General features: G+C 44.8%; 1 protein-coding gene across 3 annotated transcripts in view; it reads right to left on the reverse strand.

Moving 5' to 3' along the window:
- LUZP2 (leucine zipper protein 2) overlaps positions 1-21,504 on the reverse strand; it is a 472,421-nt gene extending 450,917 nt beyond the window's left edge. Inside the window, exon 1 of one of the 3 annotated variants that reach the window (XM_077866176.1) lies at positions 21,305-21,462. In XM_077866176.1, the coding sequence (XP_077722302.1) occupies positions 21,305-21,366 (62 nt within the window). In that variant the 5' untranslated portion in view covers positions 21,367-21,462. Of the gene's footprint in view, positions 1-21,304 lie in introns of all 3 variants that reach the window. The other 2 variants (XM_077866178.1, XM_077866177.1) reach the window with 2 other exon arrangements.
- Between the last annotated feature and the right edge of the window lie 1,368 nt (positions 21,505-22,872).

The raw sequence follows: 22,872 nt of genomic DNA on the forward strand, positions 1-22,872 counted from the left end.
AAGATATATCCCAGGCCTGTGCTGTCAATGTCATCACGTCTAAAGCTTGGCTGAAACAAAAAATTTCCTCGTGATCATGCTAACAAGTGAAAAATAAACCAAGACATTTTCTTGAAAGAAAAAAAAAAAAGAGCAATTATTTTGCTTTTAATCTTTTTAGAAAGTGCATGTTAGAAATTAACTATAATAAGATAGCAGCACTTTACTAAAAACTGAAATACAACTCCTCATATAACAATAAATAAAAGAAATTCCCCTTCTCCCCCCAAAAACCAAACAAGATATGAGAAGACAATAAATTTTAGTACATGTACAGAACTGCCTCACTGAAACTATATTCTGGAGGGGGGGTGGTGGTTGCAAAACATCTTTCCCAAGGACTTTCCACAGGTTCAGTTTTAGAGGGAAAAATAATAGGTCCATCCTTCTAATATGTTCACAATCCAATCCTAATTCTGGAAATGTCACGCTTCCTTTCTTCAATTTTGTTTTTCAGAGGATTAAATACAAAGTGGTGCAACTATATAAAATGATAAAACCTTGAAAGAATCTTTCATGCAAATCTTGGTCTTTCTCCCTAAACCTATGTCCAACTACCTAGATTCTTGTAGACGGCAGACCGTATTCTTCAGTGAAGAACAGACTCTCCAGAACTCCAGACTCACTCAGAATCCTTATCAGAGTGTTTGAGGAGTGCTCTTAATAGTACTTAAATTGAAGAACAATTGTAGTCAAGATACAAAGCAAGACAAAGAGGATGAGATGACTGTGAGAGCCAACTAGTGTAGGAAGCCATTCGCTACTTACCAACTAGCTTTGAGCTAGGAACAAATAGTAGAAAAATACTAAGAGAGCAACTCAATAAATTTGCAGTAAGATCTACTATCATCTTCCGATGTTTCAACCACCACCTTAACAAGTTCACGGCTATATTAGGGACACTCAGGAAATGTACCCTTTAAAAATGTTATGCAGTTTCTCTTAGATTTGTTTCAAGGAAGAGGAAACACTCGTCTACACTCGTCTACACTCGTCTACACTCCTCTTACTCAGCCTGTGGTACCATCTTACTTTCTAGAGGTAAAATATCTCTTGCTTCGGAAATTATAATCTTCTGTCCCTTAGAATAACCTCTGAATCATCCCAAACACCTAAATCTAAGAACCTACTTGCCTATTCAAATTTGTATTCGATTAAATTAATTGGGGAAGAATGAAGCTCCCTTTGCCAGAGCTGATTGTCCGTAGAGGCAAAAATGGGAAGGAAAACAGACAGAGATAGAGAGACAAAGACAGATGTTCAAAGCCCACACTAAAATTAGATAAATTCTGATTTCCCCCCTCCCTCAGTCTCAAAGATTTGTTTCCCTACATTGCCATTTTATTTCCCATGTCAGTAGAACCTTAATAAATAGAAAATATTAAGTAGCCCACATTTCAAAACTAATTCCTGGAATATATCATTTTATTTTATTTTATTTTATTTCATTTTATTTTTATTATTTTTTTAGGAATATATCATTTTAAAAACCAAATGATGAAGGAAATTCTTATTTTATCACCGAGAAGTTATTTTCTTGGTGATAAATAGGCAGGACTTTAATATGATTAAAGAAGAACCTCTTACATACCATAATTGTTAGACACATAAAAGATTTTTCTTTCTTCAGACACAACATGAAAATAACCTTGAACGGCAACAAAAACACATTTCAATAAGTCAAAATTAAATTCCCTTTTAATTACCCTACACCATCTGATAAACTCAACCTTCTTAAATGGATTTTTAAGAAAGTAAATCGTAGAAACTGGTTCAAATAATTAAAGCTATGCAAGCAAAATGGTTGATGCCCTCAATGAAATAGTTGAATTTTTTGGAGTCATTGTTTAGATACGTAAGGAAAAAAAAACACTAAATTGAAGAAATAGGTTGAACTTCTTACATAAAAGATTGTAGGGAGTGTTCGCAACCTTTTATAATAATTGCTTGGACAGGCAACTGCCTTTTTCAAATGACATTTCATTTACACATTTCAACTTAGAATATAGAAAACATGATTTTTATAGACTGTGTTTTGTGTTAGAAAGGATAATGTGAGAAAAACAAAACACAAACAAGAAATTATCAAACCCAGAAAAAGTAAAAACAAACAAACAAACAAACACACAGCTTTTGAGCCCGGATTACATCACAGCTTACTCTACCTGGAGCAGAATTTCACATTCCATAAAACCTACTCACATTCCATGAAAACAGCTTTGGGTTTTACACTCATTTCCATAATTTAATGATAATGTGAAAGGCTGAGATTCGAACCCAAGTGGCTCCAACTCTGTCTCAAGTCAATTTTCCTAAAAGTGAAGCCTAAGAGAGGCCTCCTTTGTCATGGATTTACCTGAATGAGTAAATGTTTCTGAAAGGCAAAAAGAAAACATAACAAGACATAACCATGTTCAGCGTAGAAGTGGTCCCAGAAGGACAGTAGCTTCACCTGGTCCCTAGGAGAGCTGCGGAGCCCACGCTGCACCAAGGAGGCCCACCTACCTGGAGGCAGGGCCATCCTGTGGTCACCTGCCTATCAATCAGACACCTGGTTGTTGATTGGGGGGTGAGGGGCGGGGGACAGGGGTTCATGGAGGGAGGGGGTGCATATTACACAGTGCTGGGAGGAGGCCAAGTTAGACAAAGGCAGTCAAGGAGAGGGAGTAAAAATGCATAACGCTGAGGGGTACCTGGAGCAAGCCTTCTGGGGGGAGGTTGGAAATGTGAGAAGGTGTTGGGAATGGCCCGGCAAAGAACACTCAGCGCTGGCGGAGAACCCCCTCATGCTCAAGGCCATTTTTGTGGAGATAAATATTTGCCAACCATTGGCATCCAGAAGAGCAACTGGTTAAAAGGGGGAAATCCTAGTGGTGAGAGAAGCTGGACCCGACACCAACAAGATCCTCCACAGCCTCTAAATTCCATCAGCTCTGCTGCTTCTTCCACAAGCCACAATGTTGGATGTTGAACTGAATTAATAACCCGTCAACTTCCAGAACACGGACTCCCTGTGTTATCTCCCCTGCTTGACGCATTCTAACCCCACCCTTCTTTTATGGAGACAGAAACTTAACTTTAAGGACTTTTCGGGCCACCCATACCCTCAGGGATCAGTATCCCCACCCTGATACAGGCAAGACTGTGCAGTTATCATAGAATTTCATACAAGGCTGAAGACTTCACACGCATATGTATGTACTGTCTGCAGATCTCACTTCTTTGGAAACCCAACAAAATGTCATAGTCATGTTTGAGAATTATAAAATGTTATAAAAATATGTTTGTACGTAGTGATAATACATTAGTTATACACAAACTCAATATAGAATTTGCTGGGGCTGCTCAAGTTACATAAGATTCATTTACGTGACAGATTTTAATCCAAATTTATTTAACAAAAAAAGGAAGGGGTTTTTTTTTGTTTGTTTGTTATTTTTATGTGTTTTTAGTATGGAAGATGGGGTTGCCCATCTATTTGCCCTTCTTACTGTTCTGCTTATACTCCACGGAGTTTAAATATTATTATTAATTATTTTAATCTTAAATGCCTTTACACATTGCTGTTCTCTTCCTGGAATTTATTTTCCTAACCAAGCTTTTGGCCTAAAACATCTTTCTAGGCATTGAAACACCCCAAAAAGATTGGCTTCTGTGACATCTTCCACAGCTCTCTCCTAAGAACCTTTAGTCTTCCTTTTGGACATTGGGTGTCCCTCATGTTCCATAAACAGTCCATTTCTTGCACATCTGTGCTCCCAAGCAATTAACATTATTTCTTGGCATTTATCAGTTTCTTGGTAAATACTGACTAGTAAATATTAATTGGATTAATTCGCACATCCTTCTTTGCTATCAAACCAACCAGTTGTCTAATTATTGCTCTTGCTGGTTCTCAAAGGTGTCATTTATAGCTCAGGATCCTTGGGTTTAGGAAATTAAACCTCTCCAGAAGGAGGAGAATAAATTACAGAAGATGTGGCCTCTCTAGCATTAACTATGCATTTCTATCCTCTTACCACACACATCCTGGGCTACAGAGCACAGGATGAGATTCTGTGATCTACTCCAGGGGAAAAAAAAAAAAATCTCTGGATGAATATAGAATCCCCCATAACAGAGGCCCTGGGTTAATTGAGTGGATTTTCCAAAAAATTATAACCGGCTTCCTGGCTCTAGTCTCTGCTCAGAAATTTAGGAGTAGCAAATAACTAGTATTCCGGCAGCATCCTTCACCTGTGAGCACTCAGAACTCAACCAGCAGAAAAGGCTTATTCAGTGACAGTGATAGCTACAACTTTTGGTCCTACAACAGCTCATCCGCTCCCCATTCTGGGACACCTGACCCAAAGTCATAGGAAAAGTCAGCTTTTATGTTTATCTCTAATGAGCCTGAGCCTGAGCCTGAGCCCGTCCTATTCAGTCCTTGGTTTTATGATTTTGGCTTCCCCGAGCTGTGCATTCCAACAGAGCTGTTCTTCATTGAGGGGCTTATTCCCACACCACTGCTTGCTCCAACACCAGTAGGGAGAATCCTTTTAAAAAATTGTCCTGGTAATTAGTTCCATGTAATAACTGCTGTGCTGTCATGACCTCATCTCCTCATCCTTGAGAGGACAAAAAACAAAAACCGCTCAAAACCTAACCACAAAATCATATTAAAAACTTTCTTTACATAAACAGCCGAATTCAGCGGGCTCCCTGTAAAGAGGATACCAGTCCCCAGGAAATCAAATTCTCCATCAACCAGCGGGGAGCTGGGCTGGAGGTCGCCGGGCCCTGATCTCGCTCGATGCTTGCCCCCCCCACCCCCCCACCCCCGTCCAACTGCAGGCAGCCCCACCAGCTCTTCGGAGCTCCCCTGAAATGTGGGCTATTTGTTCAGGGGAGCTCGGTTATACGGCAGGCACACTGACTGTGAAGCCCTTCTCATGTCACTGCCCTCCGTTTCACTACGGATGAGGAATAAGGGACTGGTTGTCACCAACAACTTATCACCCTCTTCCTGCCAGTTTGGCCTATATGTCCCTTTTATTGCCGGGAGGAAACAAAACAAAACGATCCAGAAATACTGTCTGAACTCAGTGAAGGATTTCTCTCCCATCAGTCTAGAATCCTCCTCCACCCAGTCAAGCTCACCACTAGTGACACATCACAGGAGTCAGTTGACGGGCACTGTGCGCACTACTTATCCTCAAACCATTCTGTTTTCCAATGTCTGTCTGCCCTCCGTCCCCCTAAACCACTGTGCTCGACACAAAACACAGCCAGGGAATCCTGACAATATTTACACAATGTACTACACTTGCACACATCAAGACACTGAATCAACTCCATTCTTACTTGATCTTCTACTTGGCATTGTGTCCAGCAGCTCTTATTTTCCCAGCCTTTCACCTTCTCATCACTTCCTTGGGATAAACTCTTTGTACGTTCAGCGTCTGAAAGGTTACAGGTTGACAAATGCTGGTGATTTCCTGAAAGAGCAATTTGCACATTTCTGCCAGAATTTAGCCCTGGTTCGGTACTCCTGAGATTCACCCACTCATCTTCCGTGGTGCAATCTAGGCTTTGGGATCAGAGTCAAGGGTCCAGATCCTGGCCCTGCAACTTGATGTCACCGCAAGGGATGATGAATAGAAGGGAGCCAAAGACAAAATCCTATGGGTCTTGTATTAGATAGGTCCTGAGCATATTTTTTAAAAATAATAATAATCTGTACACTTTTAAATCTTTAAAGAGTCAGTCACGAAGAAACAGGATCTAAAAGTGGCAACTGATAAATTTATATTTTCTTAATGTCTGAAAATACTTTCAGGCAAGTTGTTGGCTTAAAACAAGTCCCACCCCGTCCATTTTTTTTCTCTTGCTTACTGCACTGATTATGAAAATAAAACTTTACTAATGATTACTACAGGATTATGACTATCTTATAACTATAGATTTTCTTTCAAGTAACTTTTTTTTTTTAGCTCAAACTAAAATCTTTTATGAATTCTAAAGCAGGCAAACATGGCTCCATTTCCAGTTATTTTGTATTTTTGGTCATTTGGTTGTCAGCCAATACAATTTTCATCCTTTTAAAAGAAGTCTGTGATGTTAGCTTGTCTCTAGCAATTGAAAGAAAACCATGTAAATCATCATCTATTTTTGTTAAGATCATGGAGAAAAACAGAGACAGTAAAACTACTACGCTGGATAGGAGAAAACATTAGCACCAGAAAGTAAAAGACCCATTGTAACAAGCCGAGCTTTATTTATTATATATAAACTACTGCTGAACTTAGTGGCAAACACTGAGGTGTTTGTTTTTCTTTTTAAAAAATCATTAACACTTGCAGGACCCCAGGGTAGCTCAGTGGGTTAAGCATCTGCCTTGGGCTCAGGTCATGACCTCAGGGTCCTGGGATGGAGCCCCACATCGGGCTCCCCGCTCTGCTTCTCCCTCCTCTCCCTCTGTCTCTCCCACCACTCATGCACTCTCTCTCAAATAAATGAATAAAATCTTTAAAAATAAATAAATCGTTTACACTTGTGTTAAAGAAAATCTTAAACATGTGAAACAAAAACCACCGTCATTACTAATTTATATTTTTTTCAGAATGTTTTATAATGGTGAGGTGAGCTCAAGGTCAGGATGAAGTTCTCAATTTTTATGAAAAACTGATGCTGGATTGTCAATAAAAGCATGCAAAGTCATTTTTTTTTCCCATTGTTGTGAGTGTACTATTAAGTAGGGGCACCTGATCTGGTAAATTATTTGACATCTAGGAGCTTAAATTTATATATTTGTAAAATGAAGGGCTGGGTAGAAAGACCCACTGAGATCTGAAATACTATGAGTCTAAGAAGGTTCTTAAGGTTTTACTCCCAATATGCGACCGCCACCCCTGTCTGCTTCTCAGCCTGTGACCACCATGTTCTTCAGTGAGTGGAGACATCCCACCCCTTGATCTCTGCCTTTGCTTCCAGCACCATCTTGGCTTCACTTCTCTCTGGAGTCACCCTAGCATCCAACATCCATTATCTCAGTCACTGTGTTATAATAATCACAGCATCTGTATTCCAGAGAAATTTTTTTTTTTTTCCTCCTGAGGGAAGATTCCTTTCCTTGCAAGGGTGCAAATTTAAGAAAGTAGCAGGTCCTGGTAATACAAAATCCAAACATAATTCTGCCCAAAAAATAGCATCATTTACTTAACACATGTGCAAAAAAAAAAAAAGTGCACTGAAAAACAATGAAGCAAAGAATCTGATTTTAATTAGTTACATTAGAGCATTTTAGTGCATATTTAAATACTTGTTATGTGTAAGTCACAGCATAAGGCTTTAAAAATGCACGTGAACCTTGCCTTCAACATGGTCATCTTCAGAAAACATGCACTAAGTACAAGTTTCAACCATTTACTAATTCTATTTTATTGCTGGTAAATATCTAGGAGTCCCATAAAATAATTTGTCAATACCTCTCTTTAATCTTTTTTTTTTTAATTTTTATTTATTTGTGATAGTCACAGAGAGAGAGAGAGAATGAGGCAGAGACACAGGCAGAGGGAGAAGCAGGCTCCATGCACCGGGAGCCCGACGTGGGATTCGATCCCGGGTCTCCAGGATCGCGCCCTGGGCTGAAGGCAGGTGCCAAACCACTGCGCCACCCAGGGATCCCAATACCTCTCTTTAAGTGCAGACTATTTCCTAGCTTGGTTTCCATGATCTTAGCTCACACTCCACTGATACTCCACTGACAGAAGCTTTTCTCTTACCTATAGACTAAAACAATGACTCTCATGCAGAAAATTTACCCTTTTTAAAATAATTTCTAGTGGGAGACACCCAGCTTCGACTTCACTGTACTGAAAAGAGGAAAGCTTTGGGGGCAACATGAACCATTTACCTAGCAGAGAATTGGAAAAGCAGTTCAAAGGAAAGGCAAAGCTAATACAACAGAGCTTCCAATATCTATTCTCCCCTTATCACTTAGTAACAAAACTCTAATTTTGACCTGAACACACAGCCCAGGTAAAAAAGACCGCAGTCCCAGCTTCCCCTGTAGCTAAGCACAGCTATTCTATTAAGTTCTCCAGGACAATGATGGCAAGGGCTTCAGCAGAGCAGAGAGCTGGAAGGAGCCTGGGTCTCTCTCTGCTGACAGAATCAACTAGTCCATTAGGCACAGGGGGCTCAGCGCTTAGGATCCATCACACTTTTAGGGACCCACAAACATTTTAAAATTTATTTTAAAATAAAAATCTAAAATGGGCAGCTACGTGTACAAGAATGAAATGGGACCACTTTCTTACACCATGCACAAAAATAAACTCCAAATAGATTAAAAGCCTAAATGTGAGACCTGAAACTTTAAAAATCCTAGAAGGGAGTAGAGGCAGTAATTTCTCTGACATTGGCTGTAACAACATTTCTCTAGATATGCCTCCTGAGACAAGGGGAATAAAAGCAAAAAAAAAAAATAATCTACTGGGACTACGCTGAAATAAAAAGCTTCTGCGCAGCAAAGGAAATGATCAATAATACTAAAAGATGATGACCTACGTAATGGGAGAAGATAGTTGTAAAGAACGGATCTGAAAAATGGGTTCGTATCCAAAATATATAAAGAACTTCTAGAACTCAGCACCAACAAAACCCCAAGCAATCTGATCAAAAATGAGAAGACCCCAACAGATACTGCCCCAACGACATCCAGATGGCCAACAGACACTGAAAAGATGCTCAACATCACTCTGTCAGGGAAACGCAGACCAAAACCACAATTGAGATATCCCTTGGGGATCCCTGGGTGGCGCAGCGGTTTGGCGCCTGCCTTTGGCCCAGGGCGCGATCCTGGAGACCCGGGATCGAATCCCACGACGGGCTCCCGGTGCATGGAGCCTGCTTCTCCCTCTGCCTGTGTCTCTGCCTCATTCTCTCTCTCTCTCTGTGTGACTATCACAAATAAAAAAAAAAAAAAATTAAAAAAAAAAAAAGAAGGTGGAGCCCCCACGCTGAGCTCAGCGCCCTCCTAAGGAGACACAAGAGGAGGTGGCCCGTCTGTCTCCCAGCTGCCCATCCCAGGGCACCGCTGTGACCAGGAAGCGGGCTCTCCCCCCGACACGGGGTCTGGTGCGTAAAAGTGGAGCTCAAAGCCACGGGTCTGGGCCCCCCCGTCATTAGTGATGGTCTCCCCATCTTTATAAAAAGGGCTGCTGCTAATTGTTGCCCAGGTCATGTGAAAATGTATGAGCATGTATGAAAATTAGAACGTAAATATAGTTTAGCGCCGGGGTGGCTCAGTCGGTTAAGCGCCTGCCTGTGGCTCAGGTCCCGATCGCTGGGCCCTGGGACTGAACCCCAAGCTGGCCCCCTGCTCAGCCAGGAGTCTGCTTCTCCCTCTCCCTCTGTACCTCCCCCTTTGCGCTGGCAAATGAATTTCAAAAGTCTTTTTTCAAAAAAAATAAAATAAAATCATAAACAGGTCACATAGGTCTTCCTCACATGATGCCTACTTCCCCTCTAAGTCTGTCCTTGGGAATCCTTTTAATGGTCAGTTGAATAAAAGAGTATGTAGGGGAAATGGGTACATTTTCCAACGTCCAGGTCTAATTCTCCTTAAGGAGGGAAGTGGACATCTAGGAATCACTACAGCGATGGCCGGGACTGCGCTAACAGCAGCATGGTACCCGATAATGGCTATTTTTAAAAATACATTTGCAGAGAACTTTAAAATCTCTGTGTTTTCCATGAATAACATTACATATGTTATCGTGCGTACTAGATACACTATAAAGCACGTCACACACATGCATCAATACGGGTCCCTACCTACCCGTACTTGCATAATCCGTACGTACACCTTAATGATTTTGCAGTCAAATGCTCTACCCCTGAGCTACACCCCCTACCTTAATGATTTTGATGTGAAATTAAGCCATTTTTTTTAAGATAGCAATCCTGAGCTGCGTCAGTGTGCAAAGGGGTTAAGTGCAGAGCAGGGACGGGCCTGTGCTGCACTTGGCACTTCACAGTGCCATCTCCTGACCGCCGGGGGAAGTGTAGTTCCAGTAAAGCATCAGCCTCAGGCATCCCAAGGAAAAGCTGACTTACTAGCAGGTCAGTCTTGGAGGCCGACTGAGTTCAAACGCGAGTCCGTGGCTTTCCACATCTCTGAAACCAAAGGCGACGCTCCTTGCTACATGGGGGGTTAACAGGGCCTGCTTAAGGCGCGGCCTGACCTACCGCACGTGGAGCCCCGGGCCCAGGCACCCCTGCGGGTGTACGAAGTCTGCATTAGGTTCTCAGCTCTGGCTTCTGAGCTACTTCCCAAACGCCTGGCAACACCAGGAATTCCAGCGCCGACACCTCCTCTTGCCTCAGAGGCCTGACCTTAAGGCCTATGCCTAGTAAGTCACGGATTCAAAGTTCGCCTCTGCCTTTTAGTAATTCCGTGACCTTAGAGGTCTTAAACTGCTCTAATCCTGAATGTTCTAATCCACAAAATACCTTCCCGAGGTATGAAAGAGCATTAGACAGAGGCTATAAGGTTTCTCTGGAGAACCATGTGGCACAGCCCTTAAACATTACAACACGCACACACTTTTAACCATTGTCATAAATTCTAAAAATTAAAGTATGAGTTTGAGCAGTGGAGAGCGCCACTTAGGAATCACAGGGGTAGAGGGTGCCGAGCTGCAGTGAGGGCCGTCCGGTTCCCACCACGTGTCCCTAGGCCCCGGAGTCGACAGGCAGATGCCCCTGGAGCCAGGAGGCACGACACCGTAGCTCACTGGTACGGACTTTGGAAAACGACAGCCACAGAGAAAGGCAATCAGTACACAGCTGGGATTATTTTCTTTCACAATGAGAATAAAACAAAATACACACGATTTGGGTTGGAAGCGTAGAGGCGAGCCCTGGGACAGGCTTCTTGCTCTCCGTCTGTAAACCAGGACCCCGGGGAGAGGGACAGGCTGCAGGTGGCCGGTGCTTCATACCACGTGCTAGGAGGCGCTGCAGCCCACAGCTAAGGGCTCCTGGGAACCTAGAGTCCCCTTAGCAGGTTACAGCCCCGGCCCGCTGACCTCACCCCTGCATGCCTAAGCATCCACATCTGTGAACCCAAGGCGGCATCACATCACGAGTCTGTGGCGGGGCCTGGGTTACGGTATTCCGCAATGCTTAGCTGCTCCCTACCATCGCATCATGTTTTGGTTCCTTTGTTCTTACAGGAGAACCGAAAGTGCAGAGGGGAAAAGAACAGAGACAATATGGCTAGCATGGCTGCACAGTCTGCTTAATCCAGAAAACCAAACCAGAAAATTGTTTTCCCTGCATCAGGTAAAACCAAGTGCTGCTAAGGCAGGTGGTGGGGGGGTGGGTGGTGGGGGTGTGTGTGATGGGAGCAGCAGAGGCGGGGGGGGGGGGGTGGTAGATTAAAACCTTTCTTGCAAAAAAAAAGATTTTTTCTGCTAGGCTAAATATTACTTCTACTTCATCTGAAAACTCTGATTTTCGGCCCCACGCAGAAAACAAGAAGCATTTGTAGAGCCTCATACGTAGTAGGTCTTGGTTTTCGTCACATCTCTGTCAGGCAACGTGAAGCCATAAAAGTGGGGTAGGATGTGGAGTTAAGTTTTCACTCTTCTCAGAGTTTCTAGGATTTCACTTCACTCTTTAGGACTTCCTAGGGTATGGTCCCTGATAGATCCATGTAATACGGTGTTGCGTCACTTAGTTCGACCACTCTCTCCCCCGTTTGCAGCCCTCTGCAATTTTTTTTTTAATGAAGCAGATTATTCTCATATAATTTGACAGATAAATGCAGCTTGATATATGACAAGATACTTAGTTAAATTAAATCTATATACATGTAAGGGAGCCTGAGTGGCTTAGTAGGTCGGGTGTCCGCCTTCCGCTCGGGTCATGATCCCAGGCTCCTGGGATGGAGCCCTGTTTTGGGCTCGCTGTTCAATGGGATCTGCTTCTCCCTCACCCTGCCCTGCCCTCCCCTTCCCCTGGCCCAGGCTCAAGCTCTCTCTCTCAAATAAATAAAATATTTCATATATAAAATATATATAAATATACATAAATATTTTATAATATATTTTATATAATATATTATATTTTATGATATATTTTATATAAATAATATTTATATATAAAATAAATATTTTATACATAAAATATAAATAAAACATTTATATATATTATATATATGTACGCAAAAATAGTAAGTTTTGTTGTTGTTGCCAAACCATATTTCCATCTTCCTGACTTACGTAGATGTTCCTGCTGAATAAATGATGATGATTTCAAAGTGTTCTAGACTCTATTGTTCTCAAATACTGGACCAGTGGTTTCCAAGCTTTCCTGTGCACGGGAAGCCCCTGATTCCTTGGCCACTTCCTCAGGGAATCGAATCTAGCATATCTATGGCAGGGACCAGGACATTGCCTTTTTACAAGCACCCCAGGGCATTCTGATTTTAGGTACACTAAGGAGTATACTTTGAGAAACATTGATCTAAAGACATGCTTTCCACAGAGGAATACGATTATTAACTGGCAAACTGTTATTTGTTATAAAGGCTCCAATTTGGCTGGTCTTCAAACTCATGAATTTCTTAGGCTGATTTAAGAAGTTATCTTTAATAGATGATTTTTATCTTTTGATTTTAAATTTTTTCTTTTTTTATTTTACTATTTTCTAATTGAGGTATATTTGATACATGACAAACTACTTTCAGGCGTAATTTTAATAATATTTTTTTAAAGATGTTTTTTATTTACTTGAGAGAGAGAGAGAGAGAGAGAGCAAGCACAGGCCAGGGAGGGACAGAGGGAGAGGGAGAAGCAGACTCCCCGATGAGTGCAGATCCCGGATGGCTGGATGCGGGGCTCCATCCCAGGGCCCAGGGATCAGGGCCTGAGCCAAAGGCAGATGTCTAACCGGCTGAGCCACCCAGGTGCCCCAAGAATATTTTTAATGTGGCCTACCCCATATCTCATGAGAACAGTTACTTGCCAACATGGTTTAGTTTGGGCATTCTTATTTGTAGGATACGTTATTTTTCTTCATTGTGTATTTATATAGAAATTAAATCTGCGACCAGTGCTGTAGATTCGTTCATAAAGCAATTCTCAGAATAAGGGAGTTCGGCTCTAACCGCTTCCTAGCTGGGAGGATGTAAGCTAATCATTTAAGGAGTCCTAAACTCAGTCTCCCTCATGATGAAAGTGTACAAGTAAAACAGGCTGCAAGGAAGGGTTAACCGTTAATTAATTAGTCCTCAAGAATATTGGCTGGGTCTGTACCTTACAGGTTGTATAAATGGATCAATTGAAAGAGAGATGTATAGGACGCAGAAAAGGGATTTGGTACCTTTCAATGGTTTTCCAAATTGTAGTGTCAGAAAAAGAAAAGTTTGCCCCATTTTCACATGAACTTATCTGTAGGATGAGCCCACATTTCACTTTGTGGCATCTGAAGGAAAAAGCTACATGGTCTCAACAGTATAAAGCTTCTTCAGCCATATCTGCCTCTTGCCAACATGTCACTTTGATTTTTCACACATTGTCTTGTTTCCTTTAGGATTCAGTCTTTCCCCCTCTTTCCTGCCCGATGTTAACGCCTTAGTTCACTGCAAAGAAACCAGTGAGTGACCGAAGGCATTAGAGAAGAGAATTTTAAAGACAAAATAACAAGAACAGAAAAAAAGCAATGCTGAAAACAGGAAGGCTAGTAACCGGGGACTTTCCTCTACACTGTCACCGTCTGTGTCCACACACGCACCATTCAGAGTCCTTCTTTTTTTTTTTTTTTTTTAAGATTTTATTCATTTATTCGTGGGAGACACACAGAGAGAGAGAGAGAGAGAGAGAGGCAGAGACCCAGGCAGAGGGAGAAGCAGGCTCCACGCAGGGAGCCCGCCGTGGGACTCGATCCCGGGTCTGCAGGATCACACCCCAGGCTGCAGGCAAGCACCAAACCGCTGAGCCACCCAGGGATCCCCAAGGGTCCTAGTGGGTTAGGCTTTTCTGTTTCCCTTTGCCATCCCACCCCCTTCTCCAGCATTCTGGGGAAGTCATGACCAACCTTACCCCATGTGAGAACACTGAATTATTGGGATGCCTGGGTGGCTCAGTGGTTGAACATCTGCCTTTGGCTCAGGTCGTGACCCCGGGGTCCTGGGATTAAGTCCCACATTGGGCCCCCCTCATGGAGCCTGCTTCTCCCTTTGCCTGTGTCTCTGTGTCTCTCCTGAGTAAATAAATAAAATCTTAAAAAAGAAAAAAAGAACACTGAATTATTAGGGCCCAGAACACTCAACTTGTTAAAACGGATTGTGGTCATTATGCTGTTCTAGTCTAAGACAGACCTCTTTGGTTCTGTCATCTTCAGGTAAATTAAGAAATGAACTTCCTGTAAAGGCATTAACATATTATGGTAATATAATTTTAATACATAATTTAAAGTTTAACTTATGAGCAACATGATTTGGAGCTTTCAGACCCAAAATAGAAACTAGGCGAGGCCATACTGGGGACGTCTTCTTGAGGACGTTCCAGGTGTTCAAATCAGTGTTGCTAACTGGGACCAGTTAGGTTGGCCCAGAATTGGCTTTTACTTTGGTCTCAAATTATCTTTATGAGTTTGGAAGGAAAATATAGAGTCTCCATTCAGCTGTATCACCCGCGGAAAGGGAAGATGGGACTGAGCTCCAGGGTCTTCACCAATACTTCTGTCTCGCCCGCATCAGCCTGAGATGCGTGCTTATGAAGGGGAGCTCTTTCTGAAATGAGAGTATACCCCCTTTCAACCAGGTAAGAATGGACACATACTGAGTTGCATTTCTCTGTTCCAGACCCCCTTCTTTTTACACAGGAGCTTATTAAATGCCCTTAAATCAGAGAAGCATAGTTATTCCTTTTCTATTGATGAGGAAAATGGGGCTAAGAGTTGTTGACTGACATTAAGTCACGTAGCTGGTGAGGCTAATCCAAAGTCTGAGTTCGTATTCTTTGGGCTAACCCATACGACAGGGCAAATACTTCCTGTAAACCCTGCTCACTAAGTGCTTCTGCTCAGAGTGTTCTGAATATTAGTTTGAAGGACAGGAAATTAGAAACCCTAATAATCCTCTGGAGGCTAGGCAGGAAGAAGTCACATCTTCTATAAGGATGTGAGAGGAAGGCTGGTCCGGAATCTGCAATAGCTCCTACCGATACCCGAGCTCAGCAGCCAGGACTATTTTGGAAGACAGCAAGTCATTCATTGCATGTTTTAGTTCCCTTTCTTCCCCCAAGGATCAGTCACTGGGCTTAATACCCTCTCCCTGCCTACCCACCACCCCCCCCCCCACGCAAAATCTTTTCAGAAAATAAATGTTACTATTATTTTAGCGATACCAATCAGTTCATTTAAGGAATTTATTTTGACTTTTAATAAAACCATTGAATGTTGATTGCTTGAGGTATCCAATATAAAATCAACACACACACACACAAAATAAATAAATAAAAAATAAAAAAATAAAATCAACACACTATAGTCTCCACCTAGAGTACTAGCTATCATGTCTTAGGATCTCTTAAAGACTAGAAAGTCCAGTTTTGTGCACTGAGATAGCACTTAAGTACATTTCCTTTAATCCTAATAACCCTAAATGATGGACGTGTACATGTCGGAAACAATCTATGACCACCTGACCCTAAAATGTCCTATAAGAAGTTGTTCATTGGCTATGACGAAAATGTAGAGACAACCTAAGCAAAATGAAATGTGTGCTCACCCTTAAAGTGCAATTGAATATATTTAGGGACTTATCTTTGTAAGATTGTCAAGTATGTTTCCCACTGAACAGCACCACGGAATTACAGCATAAACGTACACACACACACTAATCTATGGCAAAAAAAAAAAAAAATCCTCATTTGATATTCAGAATTTCTTGGCAAAACTATGAAAAGTTTATGATAAAATATGTGCAAACTAGTTAAAACTAGATGATCTCTCAAGTCATCTTCCAAACTAGGTTAGGGATAACCCCTTCATGTGATGATTTCTCAGACAGAGTTGAGTTTCTTCTATAGCACCGGTTTTCAAATTATTCTCAGCAGTAGAAAAAAAAAAAATCTGTGTTAAATATTTAGAAAACTTAAAAGTATTTCATAGCTTGTTAGCAGGTTATGAAATCAATTGACAAACAGAAAATAAAGTCGTAGGGGGCTTTATACCAGCCGTGCTTACGCAGTTTCAAAGCACCCTTTTACTGGCACCTGTGCTCGCGGCTGTGATTTCCTATTATGTATGTGCTATATACACCATGAAATTTTAAAGAGATATACAGGTAGCTAAATATGTACTTTTCTGCAAAATCATATTCTAAATGATCAAATACCACAAGTCCTCATGGTTTTTGCCAAGTGCACAGCACCACGCAGGCACTTTGCCACCAAAACACTCTTGAAACAACCAGGCTTAGTTACGAGGTAACCCCCATTGCTTCCGATGCTTCCTCTTTTCTTTGCCAGTATTTTTCTTTCTTTCGGATGAAAACTGTAATTCTTGTTAATTTTCTGTCACTCGTTTGACTTGTATCCAAGTTTCCTTTAAGTTGCTATGTCCCGATCAATCACAGATAACATAAATTTTGTGAACATAACCAAAATAACTGCACAGGCTAAGCCCTCCTCATCACTTGCTCTGTTCCAAGAAACATGCCAACTCTTTTCCTAAATAAACTCATTCAGTCCTTGCCTTCCAGGTAGTTTCTACGAGCGGTCCTACTTCCTACATGAGAAAAACAGAAAAGCAATTTACCTAACATCGCACAGTTAGCAAGTGCTGGAGGATGTTAAAGTTCATTACAAAATATTACTTCTCTCATTGTCTTTGAAAGTGGACGTTACTTCTAATACCCCTGCACCGGCATCACTCACTCTTTTTTCCATTCATATCTAGAACTTTAAAATTTTGTTGGTATTTATCCAATTTTGTCCTAACTGTATTTCCAAACAGGACCAGATTATGAGGACATACGTCTGTAGCTAATATCTTACTGTCCTGACGCCTGACACATTTCAGGCTCGCTTCTAGAAGTGTGATAATGAAAACACCAAAGACAACTTCCAAAGGTTATGAGGTTTCAATGGAGATTTTTTTTTTCTTTTCCGAAGAACAAAGTATTAAATAACTGTTTAATCAGGTTAAATGATTTGGACCTATTTATTAAAGGGATTTCCTTTAGAGATCAGTCAAAAACAGGCTCTCAAGCACATATGCCACGCACAAGTGCTCTCAAGACACTCTTGAGAAAACACAGCATGGTTACAACCACGTACCCCTCAGCGGTTCCAGTAATTTTTGCTTCCTGGTGGGTTGGTCACATTCTCCTTCCACTTACGTGCAGTTTGGTCTGGGACCATTGTGACCAAATCATAAATGTTTGAGGGGTCTCTCATCAGTCATGAGGGGAACTTAATCCACAAAGATAATCCCCAAACAGGTCATTTTAAAAATTGCTACTGGAAATAGGCAGCTAAGGTCCAGAACTGGAAATCTGAAAAGTCAAAAATGTGCCTGTTACTATCTCCTTAGCCTAGAAAAGACCTATCTCTAGCTTGAGGACACAGGAGAGTGCAATCCTTATCCCAAAAGCGTGTGTAGCAAGACTCACTCTGTGCCGGGCTTGGGAAAACAAACCCACAATTCCCTCATCACAGTTTGGAGAGATACTTAAGGAAGACCGCTCCCTACATAAAATTCATTTGCTTAATTTTTTTTTAAAAGATGCTTTTTGTGCTTTTATTGTGATTCTAGTCTTAACTCGATCCTATGCATCAACCAAATTCTGAGGTTTAGATGAAGGCTCAGAGCAAAGAGGAGCCCAGAGCATCTTCAATCTATAGTGTCATCTAAAATTAGATTCCAAAGTAAACATGTGCCATGACTGCTGATCAGAGGGCCCAGGAGAGACCTGGAAGGTGACTCCTATTGAGAGGACTAGAAGCCCCCATCTGCTTAAAGCTCTTGCTTGATGGAAAACCACCAGAAGTCAGTAGACCTTCACTCCTCCCCTGCCATGTTTCTCTCCCCATTAAGTCATTTAAAACTCAATAAACCAAAGGCATCAAGAGTAGAATCACAGCATAAAGGAACAGAGGTTCAGCAGACTAAAGCACAAGCCTTCTCCAGCACTCCATGAGTCCCTTTTCACCAAGAACTTCTAAAGATTTTTTCACCCTACTATTCCTTTCAATACCTATACTACTCCTTTCTGAAGTGAATTGCTGGCTGCTTTGGAATGGCAATTTAATACTTCTACAGAAGAAAGCTCTTTAAAAAGTACAGTCATTCTACTCTAAAGCCATTAAAGCAACATATGTTTGCTTTCTTTGATCACATTTATTTGTGCACAGGTTAAATGGGTTTAGGCATTAGCTTCATTATTCATAACATTAACTTGATGTTTTGAATTTGTATGCACTTTCTAAACAGGAGGGGCCATATACAGAAAATTAAATAGCTCTTTTTGACTCTATGGCATTTACCAGTAAAACAACTATTGGTTATTGTTGATGGTGAATGCTCAAGGTTTTTTTTTTTTTTTCCAAAGTAACTCTGATTGAAGGGGCATCAATGCTGTTCACTATGGTGAAAACCATGGAATTTGGGCCCTTCCGCATCCAAAGTTGTCATAAAAATATGAAGACAAAGAGCAAGCAAAATCAGAAAGCTATCCAAAAATTCATATTTCAAAGGCAAAATTGCTTTAGGGTTTTCATCCCTGTGGATAGACAACTATTATATAATAACTGTCTTTCTCTAATTGCAGCATGTGTTTCAGTGAACACATTCTTTTACTATAGAACAAAACTGAACTTTGGAAAGAAAACAGTGTGGCATTAAAGAGCTATGCCCAGAGTAAGTGATGTTCAAATATATATACTTGCATTAAGAGCCTCAGATCCACATTGATCACACTCTGAAAAGAACTTGACGATAAAAACGACAACATCCAAAGGCTCTAAGAATATCTGGTAACTGCCACCCTCTGCTAATGCTTTCAGCATGATCCGAGCATGTGAGATGCCATTTGTTCCACACACACAAGACCCCCTGACTAAGACACTGACAAAAAGTCTTTGGCTAGAAAACCCACTGTCACAGGTGCTCAGGGCTACGCCACATTTTTTTTTTTTTTTTTCTCAGCAGGACAAGAAGCTCAGCTCTACTAATGCAACTGTTCTTACAAACCTCTTTAGGTTCTAGCTTGTACACGAACCATATGCCTCTAAGAAATCCTAAATATCACTAAGACAATGGCCTTCTGTTAGAAACCATTAAAACAGAATCTTGCAAAATGACATATGTGGCAGTACCACATTCATTGTTACATCCGCTGTCACAAGGTAATCTGGATATCCAGTAAAATAAATTGCCACAGAGGAATCCCAACGAGACAGACCACTGATGATGGAAAGTCTCACTTTCTTAAGCCCAACATGCTCTTATGGTTGAGTTGCCAGAAGGAAAATGTAAAAGACCCGACCTAAGTTTTTACTTCTGTAAAAACTGCAGAAGTTTCATGTCTAAAGGAAACTAGGAATGACTACTTCTAATTTTTGTCGTAACAAATGCGTTGACTATTTTAAAATGTCATCCTAATAAAAATTGACACTACCCCCCCCTCAAAAAAAATTGACACTACCATAAAAGGAAAGATGATGGCTCTCCGTATTATGTAACCAAGACTAAAACTTTAGAAGCTAGAGCCTGTACAGCTTCCTGAGTCACTTAAAGTATATGGATGGCATCCTTATAAAGCAGATGTACTTTTGGAACACTAGAGATTTTCACTGTCTTTAAAAAATCATTGTGGGCTGGGTTTCTATCGTTTAAAAATTTATTCCTTTGTGCAGAGGATGACAAGCACCCACTTAAGTGTCCAAACTTTGAGAATTTCCCTTCTCAAGAAATTACGATCACTAAACTACCACACAAGAGAGCTCAGGGTGAACGGCAAGACCCTTAAATGACTGATGCACAATTTGCACGGACTCATCTAGAGTGAACCACGAATATTGCAGCGGGATCCGTAACCGGGACAAGTTACTCCAGCGCGGGGAAGTGGAGCGATTGTACGACCACCTGCATTTTGTGAACCGAAGTGACAAGAAATCCTCAGCAGAAATAAGTGGATAAAGTAGATAAATAAACAAACAAGCAAACCCTCATATTCCCCCTTTAGTCTGGGAAAGTCACCCCGGGCTTTGTCTTCAAGGAAAGACTAAGTTCACTGAACCATCAGGGCTAAATCACACGGTCCTCGCTGGAAAAGGAAAAGTCTGGTTGGAGGAGTGTGAAGGAGGATGCATGCACGGACTGGCGACGCGATCAGGAATTGTGCTGCTTCCTTCCTCTGCAGGCAGCGAGCGCTCTTCGGGTCCAATTTCAGGACCGGGGAGACCCCGCTTCCCCTCTTCCTCCCCCGTCGGATGTCGGATGTCGACACAATGTTTCCATTCACTGAGACTCCCGCTGCGAGGGCTGTTTTGTTCGAGGGCGGCCGAGGGAAGGGGGCGGCTGCCAAGAGGATGCCCGGGCGCCCGGGGCGCGGGCTCGGCCCGGCCGGGGACAGACCCGCTCTGTGCCGCTCTGCAGGGGGACGAGGCGGGGCCGTCGCGCACCCTGGGCCGGACCAACCGCGGACACGCACCGACTCTCAAGCCCGCTGCGTCCCACCCCGCGCGGCGGCCGCGGCCGGGGTCCCTGGGTCTGCAGCCGGGGTCTCCGGGACTGCAGCCGGGGGTCCGCAGGGTCTTCAGGGTCTGCAGCCGGGGGTCTGCAGGGTCCCTGGGTCTGCAGCCGGGGTCCCCGCCGGGCCGCACCGCCACTCCCGCAGGGTCCGCTTCCAACTTCCCTCCGCCCCGGGCCCCGCGCCGCGGACGCCGCCTCCTGGAAGCCGGCCCAGCCCCCTGCAGGCCGTCGCCCAAGTGCAGAAGTTTTGTGCCAGGCTCCCCGTCCTGCGGGGTCACCCTCCCCGCCCCGCGCCCCCCCCCCGGCGGCCGGCGCCCCCTCCCCGTAAGGACCGCGCCCGGCGGCAGGTGCCCCCCTCCAGCCCCCTCCCGCCCCCCGGCCCCGGGCTCGGCGCGCTGGGGGCCCCGCGGGGACCGTCCGGGCAGCCGTCGGCTGGGCGGGGGGGGGGGGGGGGGGGGCGCGCAGGCGGCCGGGTCGGGTCGGGTCGGGTCGGGCCCCGCTCGGGACTCACCTGGCGCCGAGCACCAGCGCCGGCAGCAGCGGCAGCAGGTAGTGCGCCGGGCTGAGCCTCATGCCGCCGCCGGGGGCTCCCGCCCGCGCCGCCCGCCCGCGCCTCGCTCCTCCTCCGGGTCCCGTCGCTCCGCGCTGCCGGCTCCGAGCCCGGCCGGACGAGCCCTGGCGGCGGCGGACGCGGGCAAACGGCCCAACCGACGCGCCTCGCGGAGGCAGCACCGGGCGGGGAGGCGGGCGGTGATGTCACCGCACCCGGGGCCCGCCCGGGACGCCCGCCGCCGCGCAGGCCGCCGCCGCCCCACGGCCCGGACCGCGCCCCGCACCCCCGCACCCCGCCCCCGGCTGCCCCCCGCGGGGAGGAGAGGAGGGGGGAGGGGAAGGCAGGGGAGGGGAGGGGAGGGAGGGAGAGGGGAGGAGAACGCACCCGGGGAGGAGAGGGGCGGGGGGACGAGAGAACGACCCACGGACACGGGTGGGGGAGATCCCATGGACGCAAGTGGGGAGGAGCCCACGGACACGGGCGGGGAGGAGCCCACGGACACGGGTGGGGGAGATCCTACGGACACGGGCGGGAGGGATCCACGGACACGGGTGGGGGAAGGAGCCCACGGACACGGGCGGGGAGGAGCCCACGGACACGGGCGGGAGGGATCCACGGACACGGGTGGGGGAGATCCTACGGACACGGGCGGGAGGGATCCACGGACACGAGGGAAAGGTGCCCACGGACACTGGTGTGGGGAGAGCCTACAGACACGGGCGGGGAGGAGCCCACGGACACGGGCGGGGGACCCCACGGAGTCGGACCTCCCCGCAGGGATCGGCGCGCGGGCGGGATGCGAGGCGGGTCCCCGCGCAGGGCGGCAGGTGCCCCAGGAGCGCCGCCCGCCGCCCGGGACAGGGGAGCTCCGGGACGGGGGCGGGGTGGGGGGGGATGTGCTCCGGGACGGGTTGGGGGGAGGGGCTCCGGGACCGGGGGCTGCTTAGAGGCGCATCAGCATTAGCGGGACGCGGCGGCGAGGGCGGCGGAGGCGAGCGAGCGGCCCGGCCCCGGCTGCAGTGCGCGCCCCTGGTCTTGGCCGCGGGGCGGGGACGAGCGGTACGGAGGGGCGGGGCCGCAGCCGGGGCTGGAGACCCCCCCCCCCCCCCCCCCCCCCCCCGGGGCCCTGAGGGGTCCAGCGAGCAGGACGCGGCACCGCCAGAGGCGCGGTCTCCGGGGGCGGCAGGCACCGTCCTTTCGTTTTTCTCCATCTTCCAGGTGTCCTACAGCAAACATCCGACGTTTAAGCTCTATCTTGAAATATCAGGGAAACAAAGACTAATACAAAGTAATATGTTTTTGTAAAAGCAATTCTGGAAAACGGCCAACTTCACTTACCGAGAGGTCCAAGTCCAGGGGCCTCCTAACGGGACTTGCTTCTCACCTTGCACGAGTGCGTGTGGGTTAAATGTCCATAAGGCACTTCCTCATACATTATTACCCTTGATCCTCACCAGAACCATCCTAAGAGATACCCACTAATATCGTCCTATTACAGAAACCAGGTAACGTGAAAACCCATGCTG

Source organism: Canis aureus, chromosome 23 (assembly GCF_053574225.1).
Source record: "Canis aureus isolate CA01 chromosome 23, VMU_Caureus_v.1.0, whole genome shotgun sequence".
Classification (NCBI taxonomy): domain Eukaryota; kingdom Metazoa; phylum Chordata; class Mammalia; order Carnivora; family Canidae; genus Canis; species Canis aureus.